A 21,489-nucleotide genomic window follows, 5' to 3' on the forward strand; every position below is an offset into this window, starting at 1 on the left:
AATGCCTGATTAAAGGGCCGATTACTGTTGTTTTGCTGTTTTCCTCAGGCTTTGAGTGCTTGGCGCCGACTCAGCTCTTGATCGATCCAGACACGAGACAGTACGCGGGTGACATAATGGGCCCTGCATTGTTTAATATTGCAGTATATATATCGTCGAAAAAAGATCACTTTCATGTAAAAGTTTTCCAATATCATGCAGCCCTACTATTAGATATCAGGCTGTAATTATGTCCAGCTTTATAGTTATAAAAGTGATCATTCTGGTTGAAGCTAATACAAAAGAAGATCCTGATGGCAGGCTCTAAAGCCTCTATAAACTCTATTTTAGAGCAATACTATGAGCCTTACATTCTATTGAGAAACATGTGGCAACAGTATTTGACATTTTGAAGCCATAAGAGATGGGTCTATTGTTTTTCTCCTGTGGTTCCATGATTTGGTATATGTACATGTCTACGACAAGTAAATGTGTACTGGTGTACCATTATTGTAAATCCAATAAATTGCTGTTCTCAAAAAAAGAACCAACACGTATACAAACTCTGTCTGATGAAACTGTGTAATAGCAGATGAAGGCTAGCATGTTCTTTTTCTGACTCACAAACACATCTTTTCACAATGTCTCTAATACAAGTATCAGGACAGCTCTAACTGGCATTTCAGCCACCAAATGTCCACACTGGCTAGCAATGTACTAAATGAAGGGTGAGAGAAATAGTCATCCTATTCATCTATAAAAAGTAAAGTCAATAGCTACTTTAGCTACTTCCTGACAATGTGCAAAGTCAAACATTCAGGTACCATATTTTCTGCATTATAAGGCGCACTTAAAATACTTTATTTTTTCCAGAAACCGAAAGTGTGCCTTATAATCCGGTGCACCTTATGTATGAATTTTAGCATTCAGGTTGTAAAGAGCGGTAAAGCCATTCCACTGAAGTACAACGATATAAAGGAGTTTTAGTGAAGTTTCTCCAGCACCGAGGCTGGAGCAGTATTAGCATTAGCTGCTAACCACACCACAAGCTCGTTCGTTGTTTAAAGGTGAGTATATCGGAGTGTAGCCTGTGTTTACCATGTTAAACCAAGCTACTTGGGACGAATCACTAGATGATAGCACCCTGGCTTACCTTAGGTAGTTAGGTGTAAAAAAAAAACCTAAAAAAATACCGGATTTTAATTTGTTTAGTAAAACACAACTAGCTGACTTTTTGTTCACATACAAATAGGGCATATGTTAGGATTTTCCATTCACACATACTGCATTTTCTGTCTTCCCATTACCCAAATTCCGGCACCCACCAGCCTCTAGCTTCAGCCCTGCATTACTGTACTGAGGTACAGCAGAGAGTGTCTACTGCTGCCTTCATCTCTAATTTCATATCTCTCTTTCTCTGCTTTTCAATAGGGAGAGGCAGTCAGACACACACACACACACACACAAACAGTTGCCAGGAGCGACTAATCAGTCCAGACTTAAGAGCTGAATACAGCACCTGTTGTTTAGGACAGTGTGTACGTGCAGGTGTGTGTGTGTGTGTGTGCCATCCTCACTCCTGACTTATTAATGGAAGCAGAGCAGGAGGGAAGTTCTGAGAGCAAGCAGCTCAAACAGATACTTACTCAGCATATTATGGCCATGACTAGGCAAATGTGACACACACCTTCACACTGTACGACATACAGTGTGAACATATGCATAGAGAACAGGACAGGGGGACAGACAAGGAGACAGGGAAGGGGAGGAAGGAGTGAGAGAGACCAAGAGAGAGAGAGAGAGAGAGAGAGAGTGGGGGGAGGTGCTGATGGATAGTGAGTCACTGAAAAAATAGAGAGGAGGAAGGATGGTGTTGAAGGCAGACATGGTAGAGGGAGAGAGAGAGAAAGAGAGAGAGAGAGAGAGAGAGAGAGAGAGAGAGAGAGAAGGATGCAGAAAAGATATATTACTGTGGGAATTAAAAGCAGTCACCGTCACGCACAGGCCGGCCGGCCGCGCTCAAAATACCTCCCACACATTATACCATCCGTCACACACACACACACACACACACACACACACACACACACACACACACACACACACACACAAACACACACACACACACACACACACACACAAACATACAAACATACAAACATACAAACATACAAACACACACACACACACACACACACACACACACACACAAACACACACACACACACACACTCTCTAAATTGTTCTTTGTATACAATGAAAATCTCTGCTGATTAGGGCTGCAACGATTAGTCGATATAATCGATAATACAATGTCAATTATTTCAATTTGTCGACTAACAAATTTCATCATCAACTAATCGTTAATTTGTAACAGTACCACATTACACAAAGTGATTGGGACAGAAGTGCAATGGGAGACGGGTAAATGGCTCACTCTAAAAGTGCCCAAGCACTACAGATTACATTTTTAACCACTAAATATCAGTAATCTCATGTTCAGCTGTATCTAGTGTTTTATCATTTTATCATAAAGATGGAGGACATGGCAGAAATAATCGTTGACTAATCGAAAAAATAATCATCAGATTAGTCGATTACCAAAGTAATCATTAGTTGCAGCCCTATTGCTGATTAATAATATGGTTAATAAAAACTGTTCTGTACAGCAAGACCTGTTTGAGAAAGAATTATATTCAGTATAATTTTAGAAATCCTTATTTACCATACTATGTACTGAACATAATCTGGAATCTGGCCTCTCCCTTTAACCCATCCATGTAGTAAACACACACACAATGATAAGTGTCAGTAATGTCAGTAATGTAGATAAAAAAAAAAATCAAGACGCATAAATAATAATTTCCAGTGGAACACACACTGATGGATGACTGGGGTCAAAAGACAAACAGCCTGAAAAGGGCAGATTGCAGGCAGAATTCACAGGCTCTCCCATCTGGGGCTCAGAGTTCATCAGCATTTAAAATATGGTGGAATTCAAGAAAGAAAGAAAAGGCTTTTTTTGAGAAACACTGCACATGTCAGATATACTACAGAAACCCTGCACAATGCTGCAGTACTGGGATAGCCTGGAAAAGTAAATCCAGCAGTGTCCCACTGTACCTCAAAAAATGATTGGTTCATCTGTATATTGAATTTAGTGCAGGGAGGTCTTTGATTGGGTTTATAAGGTTTATTTATCCCACAAAATTACCCAAATACCTTAAGAACTTTAAACAGTACCATAAACACTATAAATGATCCTAAAAAAAGTGTAAAAAATGTAAGTATTTAAACATATGTTTTTCAAAAGCTCTATTGCACAAGTAAGACATAAGATTAATATGAATTTGTTATTAAATGTTGTTATTGAAGCCATTAGAGGCATTACAGTATTAAAATTACCCACAATCCCCTTGGTTGTCCAGTCACCAAATGAATTCAGTTCAGTGTGTAATAAAATTATCCTTTGTGCCACAGTATTAATATATTTAAAAAGGATATAGTTACTGCTGTTAAAGTTTATTTTCACCTTATATCCAGAGATTTAGTGAGCTTTATCACTTGTGCTGAAGAAATTATTTTGTGCCCAGGACCGATTCTGAGCAAGAGGAACTTTTCCGAGTTGTGGATCAATTGCGTAATTCCATTCAACTCTTTTCAGAGTAAATAATTGCTGTTTGCTGTTGTTTTTCTGTTTTACTTGGATAAAAACATCCCTACAGTGAGGAACAGCAGCAGGAGCTCCTCAGATAAAGGAGTTTATTTTCTTATTTTTCTCCAGACAAATCAGAGCATTTGACTCCACAGGGCAGAGCTATCATTACTCCAGTGTACTAACTTGTTAGGCTAAATGGCTAGAGTTCGCTAGCAAGCTGTACCTGCTTCTTCACCGTTGCTGTTTTAATTTTTCCTTTCAGTATACAGGATAAACTGAAATACCGTCCAGCACTAGTTGAATACATACACAACTTGTAATGAAAGGTCCCAAAGATCTGGCACCCTCAATCATGCCTTTTTGCACAGTGTGCATCATGAGCACACTGGCCAGTATTCAACCTCTCTTACAAGATAACATCTCACAACTTACACAGATATGGGTGTTCCTGTCTCCTGAGGTAACACATTATGATTACATACTGCTATCTCATGACCTTTAGCATTTCATAATAGATACTGTATGTCACCAGATCACCCTGAAAGCATAATCTTCCAACAGTGACAGTCAGGCAGGTGTGTTCAGTCCCATTCAAGCTGATTAATAGGATATTAATATGCCAATTAATATGTAATCACAGCAAAATTAACACATTTGTGGTACCCCATGGTGTTGTATTGTCTTTTCCCCCCTCCCCCTGATAACACCCTTCAAGGTACATAACTCAGCTGATTTTTTTAACCCCTAAAAAGTTAAATGGATAAGATTTCTAATAAAGATATGAACCAGAAGTGCACAGAAATGTCCAGAAAAACAAAACGTCCAAATAGGGAGGCTTGATATTGGGGAAAACGTGACATTGCAATATTTTGTTGTTCTGAGATATATTGTGATATAAAAAAAGAAAAAAATAAGAACAAAAACAATGATTCATGACGGTATGATATTAATAATGCAATCTGTGCATCAATGATTGGAGTAACATAATTGGTATTGGGAAGATACCATCTGTAATCTGGTAGATTTGGTCATGTAAAACAAAAAGCGTGTAACTTTTTCTTTCTATTAAGACAGAAAAAGCTGAACTTGACATTGAACAAAACACTGTATGCCCTGCAATGTGACTGCTGAACTTATGTACATTTCAGCCCTACACCCAAGGCAAACTGAGAGCTGCCTTGCTCCAATTTACTAAAAAAAACCCTAGCCATTTTAGTGCAGCTCCTTAACCCAAAGTAGGTGGTGGTTCACGCTAACAGTCTTTATTAACCTTTATTAACAACACAAAGTGTCTCTTCATAAGAAACATATACTATGATTATTAATGCTGACAGAAATAGAACAACAGACCTACAATGTAGAGTTTATCTGTTATTGGGGACATTAAACAAACAAAAAAAAACACAGCAAAGTCAGATAGTAGAACATTAATTACGCAAAATATGATGACATATTTTAAATATAAAACAAATCTCTTTGCGCTTCACAACACAGCTTCTCTTAATTAGCCAGCTGTGTCTTCACCCAAAACAGTACAAAAAAAAGTGTATCCTGTACACAACCCCAAACCACAGCGTTAGTTTCAGACACTAAAAACACATCTACCACAGGCTGAAAGCCTCAGAGGGTACAGTTAGTGTGACATTTGCAAATCCATTAAATTGCACATATGTAGTATTGTGGCTAAATTCTTAAATTTTTAAAAACAATTGTGTTTATGTATAGCTGTCACTTCTATTTTTATCTAAGAGCCAGTGCTAAATTGTCAGAAGAAAATTGTACTTTTAATCAAATAGTAGTAGTAGTAGTAGTAACAGCAGTATTAGTAAAAGAAATAGTATTACAATCTTACAAAATTACTATTATGCATGCAAACATTTAATAAAAAAATGAAGTATAAGTACTGTATAAGTTTAAGTATAAGTTGTCGAGTCTGACGTCTGTCTGAAGTTAAGTTTATTAGAAACTGAATTTATTACACCTACAACCCCAATTCCACAATCCCTAAAGATTTGTTAAGGGAACAGGAAATGTGAATGTGAAATGTGAAAGTCTTATTTAATAATCATAACTCATTCTTTGTCCAAATGTCTTTTTTAGTACCACTGATTTCAGAGGCAGGTGTTCAGATTTCAGTGGTACTTTTGTTTATTGAGAGTAAATGGTGTAGTTCAGCATTATAATGCATTTATCTGTGGGTTTGAACTGAGGGGAAGTTATTTAAAGTGCACAATTCTTGTGTATTAATTACGTTGTTTGATTTGAACTAATATAAGTCTGCATTACTTTTGGTATTTTGTTTTATTTTAGTGAGCTAAAGTAAACTATAATTTGAAAAATAGAAATGTTGAATAAATGGTATTGATACAAAGAGGCATTGTTGACAGTATTCTACAAATTTTATTAAAGGTTAAAATCATTGGGGAAATATCATTCATACTCAAAGGTTGTATTGCCTTTGTTAGACTAAAATTACAATATAATAATAATAAATGAAAATGGTATTATTATGTTATGTTATTCATCAAAAATTACATGCTATATTATGTATGAATTAGGGCTGTCAACATTAAAGCGTTAAAACACACACAATTAATTTGAAATCAGTAATCTGCCCCGTCTCCACACAATGCACACACTCTGGTTCTCTACACTCTCACCGTAGCTACACACGTGCCCACGCACTTAGCGTTAAAGGCTCTTAAAGGAACAGTGTACACATTACTGAATACTGGCCATTACATATTCTCCCTAGGCCATTTAAATGGTCATCCCCCCATGCATTGTGAGCATGTGTGCAATACCAAATTATGTTTTAATTCTAAATTTCTTAGAACCAAGCTGAGACGTTTACAATAAAGTAAACAATAGAGTTTCCTATTTCCAATTCATCCTGCATTCTTTATTCCAGCGCCACATGTTGGCTTTATCTCCCCTGAAACATACAAGTAATTGACACCACTAATACAAATGTAGACATCTTGACAAAACACTAACACTGCCCTTAAACCAATTTATTTTCCTTAATAATGATAAATAAATTGAAGAGGCTACATTTCAATTACTCTGCATTAATTAATAATAAATATTAATAGAAATATTTTACAAAATCTTCAAAATCTGCAGCTCAGCCAACAATAGAACTGAAAACCTGACCCACAGAGACTCTCGCTTACATCTCTCCTCTCTCGTCCTGAACAAGGATCAACCCAGGAGTCATTCATCGCCCCTCGAGAACCTGATCTGCTCGGCGACAACAGCTCACCTCGGTGTGTGTGAATCAACACTGTGTCCCTGACTGTGTCTGTGTATGTGTGCGTTTCGACTGTAAAACCTATCCAGTAGGATCGGGTGCTAATGGGGTGTTTAAGGATTTAGACCAGTGTGATTCTGCTTCAGCTCTAATGACAAGCTGCTTTCATCAGATACTGAATGTGCAGAAATCAAGGTAGGAAACATCTTTTTTTCACCACACTGATTTACAATCTGGGGCAATTTAATTTCTACCCAAATGGGAAAAAGAAAGTGTACATTTCAGTTTGTGAAATATACAAAATAACATTACCTTAAAATGTATAAATATAAATGAATAATAAATACTAATGTAATAAGTAGAAATGTAATTAGCATTACTTCAATTTGGTCGGGACTTGTCTCCCAATTTAGCTAGGTCAATTGTCCCACCCATTCAGCTGCTACTCTGCTGTATGTCCCCAATCACAGATGATGTCACAACACCAGGAGGGTGAAGACTACTCCTATACATGTGAAGTCTGACACCTCCCCTTTTCCAACTGCTGCTGATGCAGCACTGCCCAGTAGGAAAGCGAAGTGACTGGTTCTGATACATCAGCTCACAGACACCTTGTGCCGATTGAAAAACTGCCTAGGAGTGATGAAGGAAAAAAGCACCATCTTTTTGCTTTTAAATTCAAAATTCAAATTAAGCACTGTAGGACATTTCAGTTTAATGGTGTACAATATGGATCAAAATTGTGATAGCAATACTGCAGTTAGATACCCAGATATCGATATTAAATGATAAATAAAGATCCAAAATTAGATTAAGCTCCTCAAAGATTGTTGACTCTTGGTTTGACAGCACTCCCACAACTAAGGCAATTGATGAAGTAGTTTGATGTGGGCATTCACTGTGGATCTCTACATACAGCGTAAAGAGCTCCCTCTGTGGATGAACGTGGTTAATATTTTTTGATTCTGCTGTTATTTATAATATTATCACCACTCTAGCACTAGATAAGCAGCATGCTACAGACATTTATCTACTTCTATCTGTTGCTTGTGCACCATAGCATTATAAAATGTGATTGATCTTACATTTTATGCTGAGAATCAAATTCACAGAACATAGACATGGACGCGACAGTTCATTACGGAGTTGATCTTTAAATGTTAAACTGGCTTCTGCGACTGGCATCAATATTTATTGGCGATTGACTGATTGTACTGAAATGTTATTAGCAATCAGTGTCTGCACCAAAAACAATGATCAGTCCACCTTTGAGTAAAACCTAAAACAAGACAATTAGCTACATTTTCGGTTAGTAAATCATAAAATATTTAGCAAATACAAAAACATAATTTTAGTATTAAACTGGCACATTAAACAGCTATCTGCATCCGTTACATTACATAGTGACCGTGAGAGGGGGGCTCTGAGTGGTCCACCGGACTATAGAGCTGCCACTTTTATCAGGAGATCGCTGGTTCGAATCCCAGTCATGTAGCTTGCCATCAGCTGCCGGAGCCCTGAGAGGTTGGCCACAATTGGTGGCTCTCTCTGGGTGGGTAGATGGCGCTCTCAACCTACATGAGCTGATGTATCGGAACCGAGTCGCTGCGCTTTCCTCCGAGCTACTCGGCAATAATACATCAGCAGCAGTTGGTAAAGAGGTGGTGGCTAACTTCACATGTATCGGAGGAAACGTGCTCACTCTCCTGGTGTTGGGGCATCACTAGTGATAGGGGGAGTCCTAATTAGTGCCTTGGGTAATTTGCAAATTAGGGAGAAAATGGGATGAAAATAATGTAGAAAAGTACTTATAATGCAGATTGATAAAAACAAATTGCTGTGTGATATGTTTTTTGAGTATATATATATATATATTTTTTTTTTTCCGTACTTTTGAAATACTGTCAAAATCTAAAGGGAAATTACATCCAACAAACCTATCAGACCACTCTTACTGTACTGCTTCTTTAAATAAAAATCTTAAGGACTGCTGATTTAAATATCTCAATATAATATCAAATAAAAAATTCTTAGGGTCAGTGTTTATGGAAAGTCGTGGCGTACAATTGTGTTATGAACAGATACTACCAGGCTTTCAACAGCGATATCAGAAAAAGTACAGCACTGCCGCTGTGCTGATATTCCGTAGATGCGTTATATATCCTGGGAGTGTATTTGTGCTGCGTGTGAGTAGGCCGTGGGGATGGCATGAACTAAGTGCTTGAGACACACAGTGCTGGGGTGCGTTCTCCTGCCATATCAAATGACGACCAGGGCCTCCATACGAGCTCCCACCGACCACTCAAACAGCCCACCACACAGCACCACAAACGCCGGAACACATCCCTCCTTCAGAAATACGGAGAAAGTAAAAAAAAGGGTATTCCTCTTTTGGCTCGTGGGCTTGATGTAGAATTTGACAGTGTGGTTCAGATGCTGCACACAGAGAGAGCAGCATCAGTTGCAGCACACTTACAGTGAGACTGCCACTCAGAACAGCCCGACAGCGGGCAAAACCATGCCCAACCCTAATCTACAGCCAGCACCGCCTAATGCCTCTTCAGGACTAAGAGAATGGTAGGAGTGGGCGTTAAAGCCCTAAAATAATAATCACAATGTTTCAGGGTAATTTCGCCACAATGATATTCTCGGCGATATGCCAAGACACTGAAAAATTATTTCATTTCAAGAATATACTACTCTAAAAAATATATATTTTTAAACAGTTTAAAATATTTTTTAAAACTTATCTATTTTTGTAAATCACAGGTCTTAAGATACCAAGTTTCTGATTTTAAATAAAAGAATAGTACCATATTTTTCATGATTATAAGGTGCACAATCAATAAATGTTTATTTTCTAGTCTATTTTTGTACACTAGTAAGAAACAGGGGCGTCGCCATGTTTTCCTTTAAATCAACCGGTCTCACCGCTGGGTGGCAAGACCTGTAAAGCTAAGTTAAGTAAATAAAACTGTAATTCTTACAAAACAAAACAATTTAAGTCAAATAAGGACTGGATGTTAATCTACACAGATTTCTCTCCTTAAAACTGTTTATTCTAGTGAGTAAAGCACTTTCGTATATTTACAGTAAGCTTCGATTTCTAGATTTCTACAGCATTAGTATTAGAACAGAACGCAGTAGACTGAGGAACCCAGAGTGTTCTGGTAAGCCTAGTTATTAAATATTAGCTAGTGGTTTGTCCCACATAGCTGGGTTTATCACGGTAAACACGCAGGCTACAGTCCGATATACTCCCCTCTGAACAGCAAAAGTGCTAGTGAGGTAAGCGGCTAATGCTAATGCTGCTCCAGCAGTGCTAGACAGGGTTAGTAGCAGGCTACAGGCCAATAATACTCATCTCTGAACAGCAAAAGAGCTAGCGGTTAGTGTGATGTTGCTCCAGCAGTGCACTTCAGCAGAGTGGCTTTAAAGTTCTTTACACCCTGACAAGTAAAGTTAGTACATAAAGAGCAGACTATTCTTGGGAATGTTTTGTGGATGGGAATTTAAGTGCACCTTATAGTGTAAAAAATACAGTAATGTAACAAAATAAACAACAAAACAAATTATGCAACAAAAAAAACTAGCACAAAATAAAAAACACAGAATATTTAGTGCATGTAGTGTACACTTTACAATAACCCTGCCCACGCACAGACTCATTGAAAGAACTCAGTAAAATACCAATAGGCTGATAAATATCCTTTGTGATTGAGACATCAAATTATAAATCCTTGCATATCTTTTAAAGTGTATGTGTTTGCTGGATTCCCTGTTATAAACCATGTTTTGTGCCTTTGCGGTACTGAAACTGTAGAAGGCTATAAATCACCTGTAATGTAAAAAAAAATGAAAAGAAACAATACATGTAGAAATATTTATACACTTACAAAAATAAAAATAACTATTTGTCTTTCAAAATGACTGTGGGCTACAATAATTTGTAACAATATTTGTAACCCTCAGTCATTCCACTGATAATGTAATGCTGATCCAGGCACAGTCCTTACATTTTGATGATGCATTCCTAATGCATTCTAATTGTTTCACTTATTATTTTTCACTAAGATTGGTATTTTAATAGCCATGACTGCCATATCCCTGTCAGAAAGCAGAGCACATACACTGAATAAAAGGTGGCATTAGTGACAGAAGGTCTCTAACAGCTCTCTCTTTACTGCGGGAGAGATAATTACATCAGGCCAGAATAGGCATAAGTAAATAAAGATTAAGTGAGCTAATCATAAAGCTTTAACCCTGAGGGTCAAAGACTGAGGGTGACAGAGACCATTTCTGGTCAAAGGCATCATCACACTGGGAGCAGGAAGAATGGGGGAGGCGAGATAACACTTTTTAAAAGACAGGAAACAATAGATAAGCGAATGTGAAGAGAGTGCAGTATGATGAATGAGCCTCATATTCAGTCTCATCAAAGTACAGTCACGGGTCCAGCAAAGCTGTGCCTCTACTGCATGCAGGAGAACAGCACCCTCCTCTTTTAATCACAACAGACACCATGCAGCAAAGTCATTCAGGAGCATTATTATCAGTCCACTGTTAAATTTAAACTGGCAAATTCATATTAGGTCAAAAATATAAAAAAACAATAGAGATAATATTGCATGATATAGCTATTTGTAGTTGTAAAACGTGCAATACAAACAAATCAATTTGCAGGAAATGCCTTTAGTTTTTAATCACTTAATCATTTTAGATTCATGCCTAATCATACATACATCATTCTGAACTAAGAGCGTGTGCATTTTATGGAGCATTTACCAAAAATTATCATCATTTTACAGTGCTGTATTCACACTCTGGCTGAATAACAAATAGCTACTCATGGACCTGTGGTTGCTCCACCCAAATCACAAGCTAAATTTTAAATATGAGTCATTCAATGAGTCGGTGAATAAACCGAACCGGCTTATATTAGGCAACATATTAACATTTTGATATTAAGAGCCTTCAAATGACTAACTACTTAAAAAATACCCCACCAAACACTTCAGTGATAAGATAAAAAAAATAAAACAATGAATACTTTACATTTTTAACTAAAAATAGCATTACAGTACAATCAAATATCTTTAAATTAGACTATAAACAGACGGACAGTTTTCTTACTAACATCATGACTTGCTCAACTAATAGTAGACACATCAGCAGCAAGAAAACAACAATATAAAACTTACAACAAAGATTTTATGCTAAATATAGTCTTGTTTGGCTGGAGGAGTAGGGGGAAGAACTAGGGTAATTATTTTCCTTGTTAAAAGTGACAGTTAGCCTTATATTACCAAAGTTTAATGTGTCGTTTCAATGGTTTATGGCCGAATTCTTCATAACAATAAAAAGGTTGCTAGTAGTTTGTCTCAGTAGCTAGCTAGCTAGCTAACTTTTCCGTTTCACCTTAAATGGTGCAACAGATGGCAGGGGCTGCAGCATTTAAGGCAAAATGGAAAATTAAAATAAAATAAAAGCTAACCAAAGCTAATTTCAGCTCCCCTTCACTGAGAAATTAAGAAATGGATAATAATTAATTTCTGCACCATCTGCCATAAAGTTAACTTCTTAACCAGCAGCTAGGTTACTAAACTTAAGTGCTCCTGATGACGTAGGGGTTTCACCCCTTCCCCTCGTAACTCTATTCTAAGAAGGGTTTCATTCATTAAAGGGTTTCATTCGAAAACAAGGGGCAAGAGTAAGTTGTACGGCCAAGGGGTCAAATGGGATTGAGAAAGGGCCTAAGACAATAATAGACCTTTCAGATTATCGTTATATCAGTGGCATGAAATGGTGTTAAAATGACAAAAATACTGAATTAATTATTATATTTAATTCTGGGACCACAGAAACAAAACAGTACATGTATACCTCAGCATCAGTATGACTATAGACCATATACCATCTAGTGCTAAAAATACAGCACCACATGGTGGGAAAACAGAAGCAGTAGCACTGACTCAGTCCTGTGAACACACATAACCATACACATGCCGTTAAACAGCCCAGACCACACCAAACCCTCATGCTTTAACACTGTTAAAGTGCACTTCCCACTCGCCTGCCTGTCTGAGTTTTAAATTTAACCCATTTACACTAAATCAGCATTTAAAATGAGCATTTCAGTAAAGCTGCATGTTTGTAAGCAGCACAAAACGATGTAGCACCGAATATAAATCTACAGCCCAGCTGATGACAAATACACAACTAGAGCAACAAGCAGACAACTCGGCCTAATTAAAGCCCAGACGACAGACCTTACACGCTGACAGATTTATGAGAATCCAATGCTGCATCTATGGGCAAGTCCCATGAGGAAATAACCCTTCTTCACACAGAGTGAACACTGTGTCATTGTGTCACTGAGGAATATTCCTGTCTGCTATTGAGAGGTTTCACTTCTACTTTCTAAAGCAATAAATCACTGCTGCAAACTCAAGCCCGTTCATTAAAAAAGGACAAGAGGAATTAGTCGTCACAACTTATCTGATTAAACCCAAGAGACAAAGGTCAGAGGAAAGGCCGTCAGGTGGCATTATTGGGAACTAAGAGGTGAAAGAGGTGGGGAATACCACAGTTTCATTCCAATACGTGATAGGGCTCATAAGACAGTAGGGGTGGGTGATGCAGTAAAACATATGGTCATATGATCACAATGTTTACTGATAATCTCTCAATATATGATTTCTATTAAAATATTATTACTTTTTATTACTGCTTAGCAGAGGCTAATCTACCTCAATGGACATACTATAATCTACTTTTCTCTTAGGTTACATTTTTAGTGTAAGAGGAAGAAGAATTAGGATAAGCTAGTTTATGCAGACCCAGTACGTTGGCCATATTTTCCTTGCTGGCAGAATAATTCAAAAGATGGTTGGGCATATCTATGAAACATATTGTGCCTGACTATGAAATTAAATTCATGTAACCATGTTATCAATCATGTTATCCACAATATTGAAAATCACACAGGACCACTGACACAGATTATGAATCATAATAAATGTACAAAGTAAGTAGTATTATTTACTTAGTTAGTCAGAGGGTGCCACAGTAGTTAAAAGATGAGGAGAACTTGGCTTAAACATCAGTCACAAAGATTGCAGTGTTGAAGAGTTCCATAACGTCTATCTACCAGCTTCTGCCGAAGAGGAGCTGCATCTGTGACAAAAATCCAACAAAAACCCTTCCATACCTCTGCTCTTAATATTTAGTGGAGGGTAAAACCATCTCCACGACATCCAGACCAAGAGATGGGGATCAGTTTTATTCCCACACTCAGCTCACATCACTCAAAAATAAAAAAACACTTCAGGAGACGCAGTCTGAGGTGCAGTTGATCCACATGTTATGGTTGTGAAGCTGTTGCCATCCCCTAAATTTGAAGAGGAGGTTGAACGTATCAATAACTGGTTGCCACAAGATCAGATCTGATTGTTCTGTATTTCACAGCAATCAGATTTTGGTCCAACTAACCAATGATATATTGGTTTTTAAGTCTCCCACGCATGCGGCTAAAATCTGATCAAAATACAATCTGCATACTAGCCCTGAAAAGTGATCAGGTTAAACAGATTCAAAATTAAATCTATAGATTAAGATGGGTCAGTAACCTACAACTTGTCAATTAGGAAAAACAGACAAAAACAGTGAATTACATTAAACTATTTTATTTTTAAGGAATTTATTGATAGATCTATTCTGAGTGTGCTCGTCACGTTTTCTGTGGTTTTCATGTTGTTCATATGTTGACTTATATTGCAATTCTCCGGTATTGACAAATGAAGAAATGAAGAAATATTTAGCTATATAATGTTAAAAATATAATAAAATATAACATATAAGCTACATAATGTGGTAATAGCAATAAAGAATTATGTCCATATGGTTCATTCCTACACTGCACAGTCAGAAACTACATCTCTACATGAAGGCCAGCCTCAGATGCCAGCCTCCACTGGGCACATCCCATTCAACCGTCCAACATTCAGGACCAAAGGCAGACTGGCAGAGTACTACAGAGTATTAAAACACCCCAATGCACACAACACAACACAGCTGAGCCCCTTTGCCTTTGGAATCCACCCAGAGCTACATATAATTCCACATGGTCAAGCACTGAATTCAGAGACACTGCACTCTTTATATACCATTGTCCAACATCATGATCTTTTGGCATCTCCTAAACATTATGCTCTGAATATTTAAGTGTAAGATATCCTACAGACAAAACAAAACATTGCATCAGTGCACATACACTACCTTATTCAACCAAGACCTAGTAATTGATCTTTAGGAAACTCACGTTCAAATTTAAAGCACAAAATGTAACATACTGGCACTCTCAAAAACTAAACTAATAATAGCACTTCATCAGGTCACTTTATTGCATTTTATATATGCTTTTATACGGTGTAGGGCCACTGCATACAATACTATCTATGCAAGATCGCTTAGGGAGCACATAACACAGCTTATTTATTTATCTCTACCCTATCAGAATATATAATCATTTGCCTTTAGTATGTTATTAGCCTGCATTTGTATTTGTATCTGTATTTGTGTTTGTTTCACTTTTGCCCATTGTGTTATACAGTATAACCAACAATAACAAGACACTGTCAAGACATGAATGAACCCTCCCCTGTGTTTGCAAACCTAACACTACATAAATAGGATCATTTGCCTTTCCTTGACATCCTGACATCCTATAACACTGTATTTTTACACTCTATGATCTAGAACACTATCCAAACAGAATATTTTGCCTTAAGAAATGTGTTTTATTCACCCAAGCAGCCTGGTTTACGTAAGCATAACCTGCAATCTTTGCAATGTCAGGGACTGAATTAGAACACTTCATAACCCATGCAGAACTATTTGCCTTTAGTAGCTTAAAAGATTGCATGCCACTAAAGTGTATGGTGGTTTCCCTTCACTGTAAGGCATGCCACTACTCGACTTTAATAATCTGCTGTGTGCATTTGCTCACATTCTAAAAATGTAAAGCATAACCCAACCTGGATCATCTGTCTTACAAATCTTGTAGCACTGCATTTTACTCATGTTTTGCACTCTCTAGGAACCATGTAAACACTGTTATGGGTTGAAGTAAAATATATATATAATGCCATTTAATTAAGATAATTTGTCTTTGTATGCCTCATAACTCAACATCTATCTGTATACCAATATATCACTTTTGTAACATCTTGAACAGTGCAAGGCTTAACCAGTGTCTTTACAATTCATTAACATTATATTTTCATATCAGACTTTTAAGAATTATTCATAAGCCTTATAGCACTGCACCCGAGTCATGTTCTGTTCTGAGTAGGCAACATAACCAACATTTAGCTAGCAATGTCAGGCACTGAATTACTGCATTACATAAATTCCTTTGGTGCATTTCCCACACTGTGAGAAATAAAACTAAAATCTAGACTAGAGAGGAATCATCTGGCATAGGAAACACCTCCTAACCTAACCACATGTGCATTCCCCCACTCTGTAAAGCATAGCACTAGCTAGGTACCCACCAGGATAATTTTCTTAGGAAGCTTGTATCTCTGTATTTTACTCATGTTTTGCATTCTGTAAGCACCATTTTGAATGGAGCAAAGCATCCTAATGCTTATAGATACCCTAGAAAACTCTTCCTGACCATTATTACTCGCCTTTCACAGCATCACTGTGTGCATTTTTTTTAGCACTAGCTAGCTACCTAACCAGGACATAAGATTTTTACAGATTTGCATTGAACAGGTAACATAACTAACAAAAAACACACTCCATAAACCAATACAGGAATGCATTTAGTAGCTTAGAGCATTGCATTTTACTTATGTTTATATTACCTAGGAATCGTCTTGCACTGGTATAGGCTAAATTAAAACTGCCCAAACATATAATGCCATCTAGCCAAGATAATTTGCATTTGTTTGCCTCATAACACCACATCTGAAAGCACAGAACTATGTGATATTCCCAACACCTTTCATGGTGCCAGCTACTTAACCCAGGTCATTTGTTGTTACATTTCTTCAACAGAACATATTTCTATAGTCGTTTTTAAGGATTATTGATTAGCTTACAGCCCTGCATCTGAGCTGTGTTTTGCCTTGTGTAGAAAACATAACCACTATCTAGCTAGCTAGTAATGTCAGGGGCTGAATTAAAACTCTCAATAACCCATACAGGATTATGAGCATTTAGTAGCTCTTAGAACTGTAGAATCCTATTTGCCCCTATGCATGTACAAGTCTAAAACTGTGAAACCTAACCCTATAAATATAGACAAGAGTGGAATCATCTACCCTAGGAAACATTTCCAAACCATTATTACTCCCCTTTCACAGTCATTCCCATACTCCAAAAACCATAGTATTAGCTAGATACAGAACCAGGATCATTTGTCTTAGAAAGCTCATATCTCTGTATTTTACAGATGCTTTGCACTCTAGGCATCATCTAGCACAGGCATAGGCTGAATTAATACATACCAAACATATAACACCATCTAGCAAAGATAATTTGTTGATTTAGATCAATGAATCTGCATGTATACCACTATGTAATAATTTCCAAAATCACTTAAAAACCAAAGCAGGATTATTTGCATTTAGTAGCTCAGACAACTGCATTACATTCGTCCATTTGATGCATTGTCCACACTAAAATCTAGATAAGAGTGGAATCATGAGCCATATTAAACACTATACTAACCAGTATTACCCTTCTTTCACTGAATATCGCACTGTGTGCATTCCCCCACTCTGCAAAGCATAGCACTAGACAGATACCCATCAGGGATCATTTGTCTTAGGAAGCTCCAAGCTCTCTATTTTACGCATGTTTTGCATTCCCAAAGCACCATCTTTTGCACGGGTATGGGCTAAATTAAAACAGCCCAATCCTTTAATGCCTTTTAGGCAAGATAAATGGCCTTTGTTTGCCCAATAACACTGCATCTGCATGTAACTAGACCACTATGTAACGTTTCAACATCTTGTTAGGTATCTTAATGCTTTTAGGCCTAGTTATCTACTAATAACTTAACCCAGGTTATATGTCTTCACATTTCATTAACTTTATATTGTTATACTAGATTTTTTATGATTATTTATGAGATAAGATTGTAGAACTGCATCTTAGTTGGGTTTTGCCCAGGCAGGAGATGGATCAACACATTACATTAACATTATTTTCCCACAGTACATTTTCACACATTAATTATCAGTTTACAGCACTGCATCGGAGCCATTCATAATCAGCCTATAATCACCATCTAGCTTGCAATGTCAGGGGATGATTTAAACATTCCATAACCTACTCTGGATTATTTGCATTTATTAGCTCTTAAAACTTCAATATATTCATCCCTATGGTGTCTAGGCTAGACACTATAACAGAATCATCTGGAATCTGCCATCACACTTCCCAACAATATAGTTATAAAACAGCATATACATACTTTCCATATACATACTATCCTTGTACTGTTTTCAGAAGGTGGGCGTTTAAATGATCGATGTCATTAATATTATTTCAGGGGAGCACCTTTCACCTAAAAGTACGGTGTAGTGAGAGTAGAGCCCAACCATTTAAAGCCTTTAAATGATCATTGATTTAGAATTTCACAATTTCAACACTAAACAGTGCCTATTAGGTGATGCGCCTATTAAGGATGTTTTTACGTGTGTCTTTCATCATCAACATTTAAAGAAAGATGCAATGCCACCACAGTATTGGGTAACCTTTATTCAATGTTATTTGCTTAGCTAATCAACAGTAACAAGCATTCCAATGCTAGTTAGCTAGTTGGTTATGGTCCAGGCTGGATTATTTGGCAGAGACAGCTCATAACACTGCATCTGAATGTATAAAAATATCCAACATTACCAGCATTATTTGTCTTTGCATTGCATTATCATTATCTTCCCACAGTAAATTTTCCCATATTATTTCTAAGGTCGTAGAACTGCATCTGAGATGTGTTTTGGGTAGTATAAACAACATCCAGCTAGCAAGCAATATCAGGGATGAATTAAAACTCTCCATAAACCATGCAGGATTATTTTAATTTAGTAGCTCATAAAACTGCATTATATTCGTTCCTACTGTGTCTAGACTAGAATTAGAACAGAATCACCAGCCAGCACACTTCAACATATCCTGGTAAGCTACTGTGTTCAGAAGGGGGCGTTTAAATGGTAATTGTTATTAGATTATTTGAGGTGTGCACCTTTTACCAAAAAACACGATGTAGTTAGTGAGTGTAGAGGAGCCCAACAATTCAAAGCCTTTAAAAAGGAGTTGATAGAGAATTTCACAATTTCAACACTAACCAGTGCCTGTTAGGTGATGTTAAATAAATGATGTTTATTTACGGGTGTCTTCTATCATCAAAATTAAAAGAGGAATGCAATAGAACCAAAATATTGGGTAACGTTTATTCAATGATATTTGCTTTGCTAGTCAACAGTTAACGTTACAAGCGTCCCAATGCTAGTTAGCTAGATGGTTAAATTATTGTGCAGGCTGGATTATTTGGCTGTGACAGCTCAATACATTGCGTTAAATAGCTAGTTAGCAAGCTAGTTAGCTAATATGTCGGTTAGCTAGCTACATTTCTAGTTAGTTAGCTAGATAACTAACTAGCTGTTGTGGAAAGCAATGAGAGCCTATAACCTTGACTGGATCAAACGGGTGTAAAAACACAATATTCACCCCCCATAAAGCATCCCGGCTACAGCTAGCTCTATAATGATGTGCTGCGCTTAGCAAGCTAACCTGCTAGCCTGGGAAAAGAGCATTAACGTGCGGCTCTGGCGTTAAAAACGCGCACTGCTGGTTGTCCTACCGTGAAGGGGATGTCGTTGACGCTTCCCACCGAGTAGCAGCAGTCCCCCGGGTTCACGGCTCCGGTCAGCACCTGGTGGAGATGCATCTTTTCTCGGTGCTGTTTTTCCTCTGAAGCGCCGCGACGGTGATTATCAATAATTCACAGCGCCGCTCGGTTCCTCCTCCATCAAGCTGAAGCTAACGCTAGCAAACCGGGAATCCCATCCGTCCGTCTGTCTCTGGCCCTGTCACACACACACACACACTCTCATACACACATACACACACACACTCCCACCGCTCTCCCTGTGTATCTCTGCGAGGGGTAAATCTGTCGAGCAGCGAGCAAAAACGCCGTAACGAGCGAAATATCGACGGCTAAAACCCCGGCGACCGCTAAAGCCGTTAACGGTCACTCTTTAAAATTTCAAATGTTTAAATTCAAATGTTTAAAATATCCAAAACCAACGGCTCCGTCCGCGCTGGTGCCGCTGCTCCTGCAGCTCCTGCTCGCGCGGATGGATCACCGCAGCAGCTGCGCGCGCAAGGCAAGCAAGCACTAACCAGCTACGAGCACGCGAGCGCGCACCAGGGAGGAGGAGGAGGCGGGGGGAGGGGGTGACGCGCACGACACGAAGCTCGAGCCGAACAGCAGAGGGAGTAATACAGATCCGCACCAGATAGATCCCAAATGTAGTAAAACCGGTTTCACCTGATTCTGTTGTTACAGATGTTGTTGTTACAGTTCACACGACTAAAACAGTTACCGTTGCTGTTGGAGAAACATTGACTTCGTCTCTTGAATTGCTTTGTGTATTATATATTATTGTATTATATATCAGTAGTTTAAATAATAAACCATGTGTGCTACATCCAAGGGCGTAGGAGCGGGCTTGATATTGGGGGGGACACATTTGCCAATATGAACCCAAGCCCACCCAATAGTTTCCTAGAACAACATTTGTGGAAATTACTTTTAATTAAAAGTAAATTATTATTATAAGGTGATTTTACAACCTAAACATGTTACTCCACATTACTGTTGTTAGAAAAATTATGCAAGCAATGTCTGAATTATGTACATATGACAAAAATTTTCAGTTATCACCTAATATTTAAAATAATATAACAGATTATTATTATTGTTATTATTATTATTATTATTATTATTATTATTATTATTATTATTATTATTATTATTATTATTATTATTATTATTATGTATTGGCATGTCAATTCTGTTGTATATTTATATTTTCTCCTGCACTTTTATTTTTTTCTACTGAGAGCTCTTCTTAAGATGGTGTCCTTTTATGTAAAAGAATGTAACTTTACGTTTCATAGAGACTTTTATAAACGTCAGGATATGTGGTCTTACTGTGAAATACAAATGAACAGAAGTCACGTTACAGCAGTGTTTCTCAACCCAGTTCTTATATATTCTACTGCATATTAAAACTGTTCTGCATATTCTAGAGCTTCCTCTGGTGGATATACATGATTAATTTAGGCTCCATAGGGGGCTAAAGGATTTTAACAGGTAAACTCAGTAAATGACTGTTTATTAGCTGATCAGGTGGAAAACACTAGTTTAGGGCAGTGATCGGGGTTAAGTAACTGCTTTAAACTACCAACTTAAAGTACTGTACGAAATTCTGGCGATCATCTACATCCAGCTTCTAGATAACTAGTTAGTTAAATCAATTTTCGTTCATTATAGCTCACAGTAAGTCCTGTAATC

At 37.5% G+C, this 21,489-nt stretch overlaps 1 protein-coding gene across 7 annotated transcripts in view; it reads right to left on the bottom strand.

The window, feature by feature from the left end:
• The window catches only part of dmxl2 (Dmx-like 2), a 117,620-nt gene extending 97,327 nt beyond the window's left edge, over positions 1-20,293 (bottom strand). For 5 of the 7 annotated variants that reach the window (XM_022687011.2, XM_022687010.2, XM_022687008.2 and 2 more), the window contains exon 1: positions 19,768-20,293. In XM_022687011.2, coding sequence (XP_022542732.2) covers positions 19,768-19,854 — 87 coding nt within the window. In that variant the 5' untranslated portion in view covers positions 19,855-20,293. The remainder of the gene's footprint in view (positions 1-19,767) is intronic. The other 2 variants (XM_022687013.2, XM_022687012.2) reach the window with 1 other exon arrangement.
• Between the last annotated feature and the right edge of the window lie 1,196 nt (positions 20,294-21,489).

Source organism: Astyanax mexicanus, chromosome 9 (genome assembly GCF_023375975.1).
Source record: "Astyanax mexicanus isolate ESR-SI-001 chromosome 9, AstMex3_surface, whole genome shotgun sequence".
NCBI lineage: Eukaryota > Metazoa > Chordata > Actinopteri > Characiformes > Acestrorhamphidae > Astyanax > Astyanax mexicanus.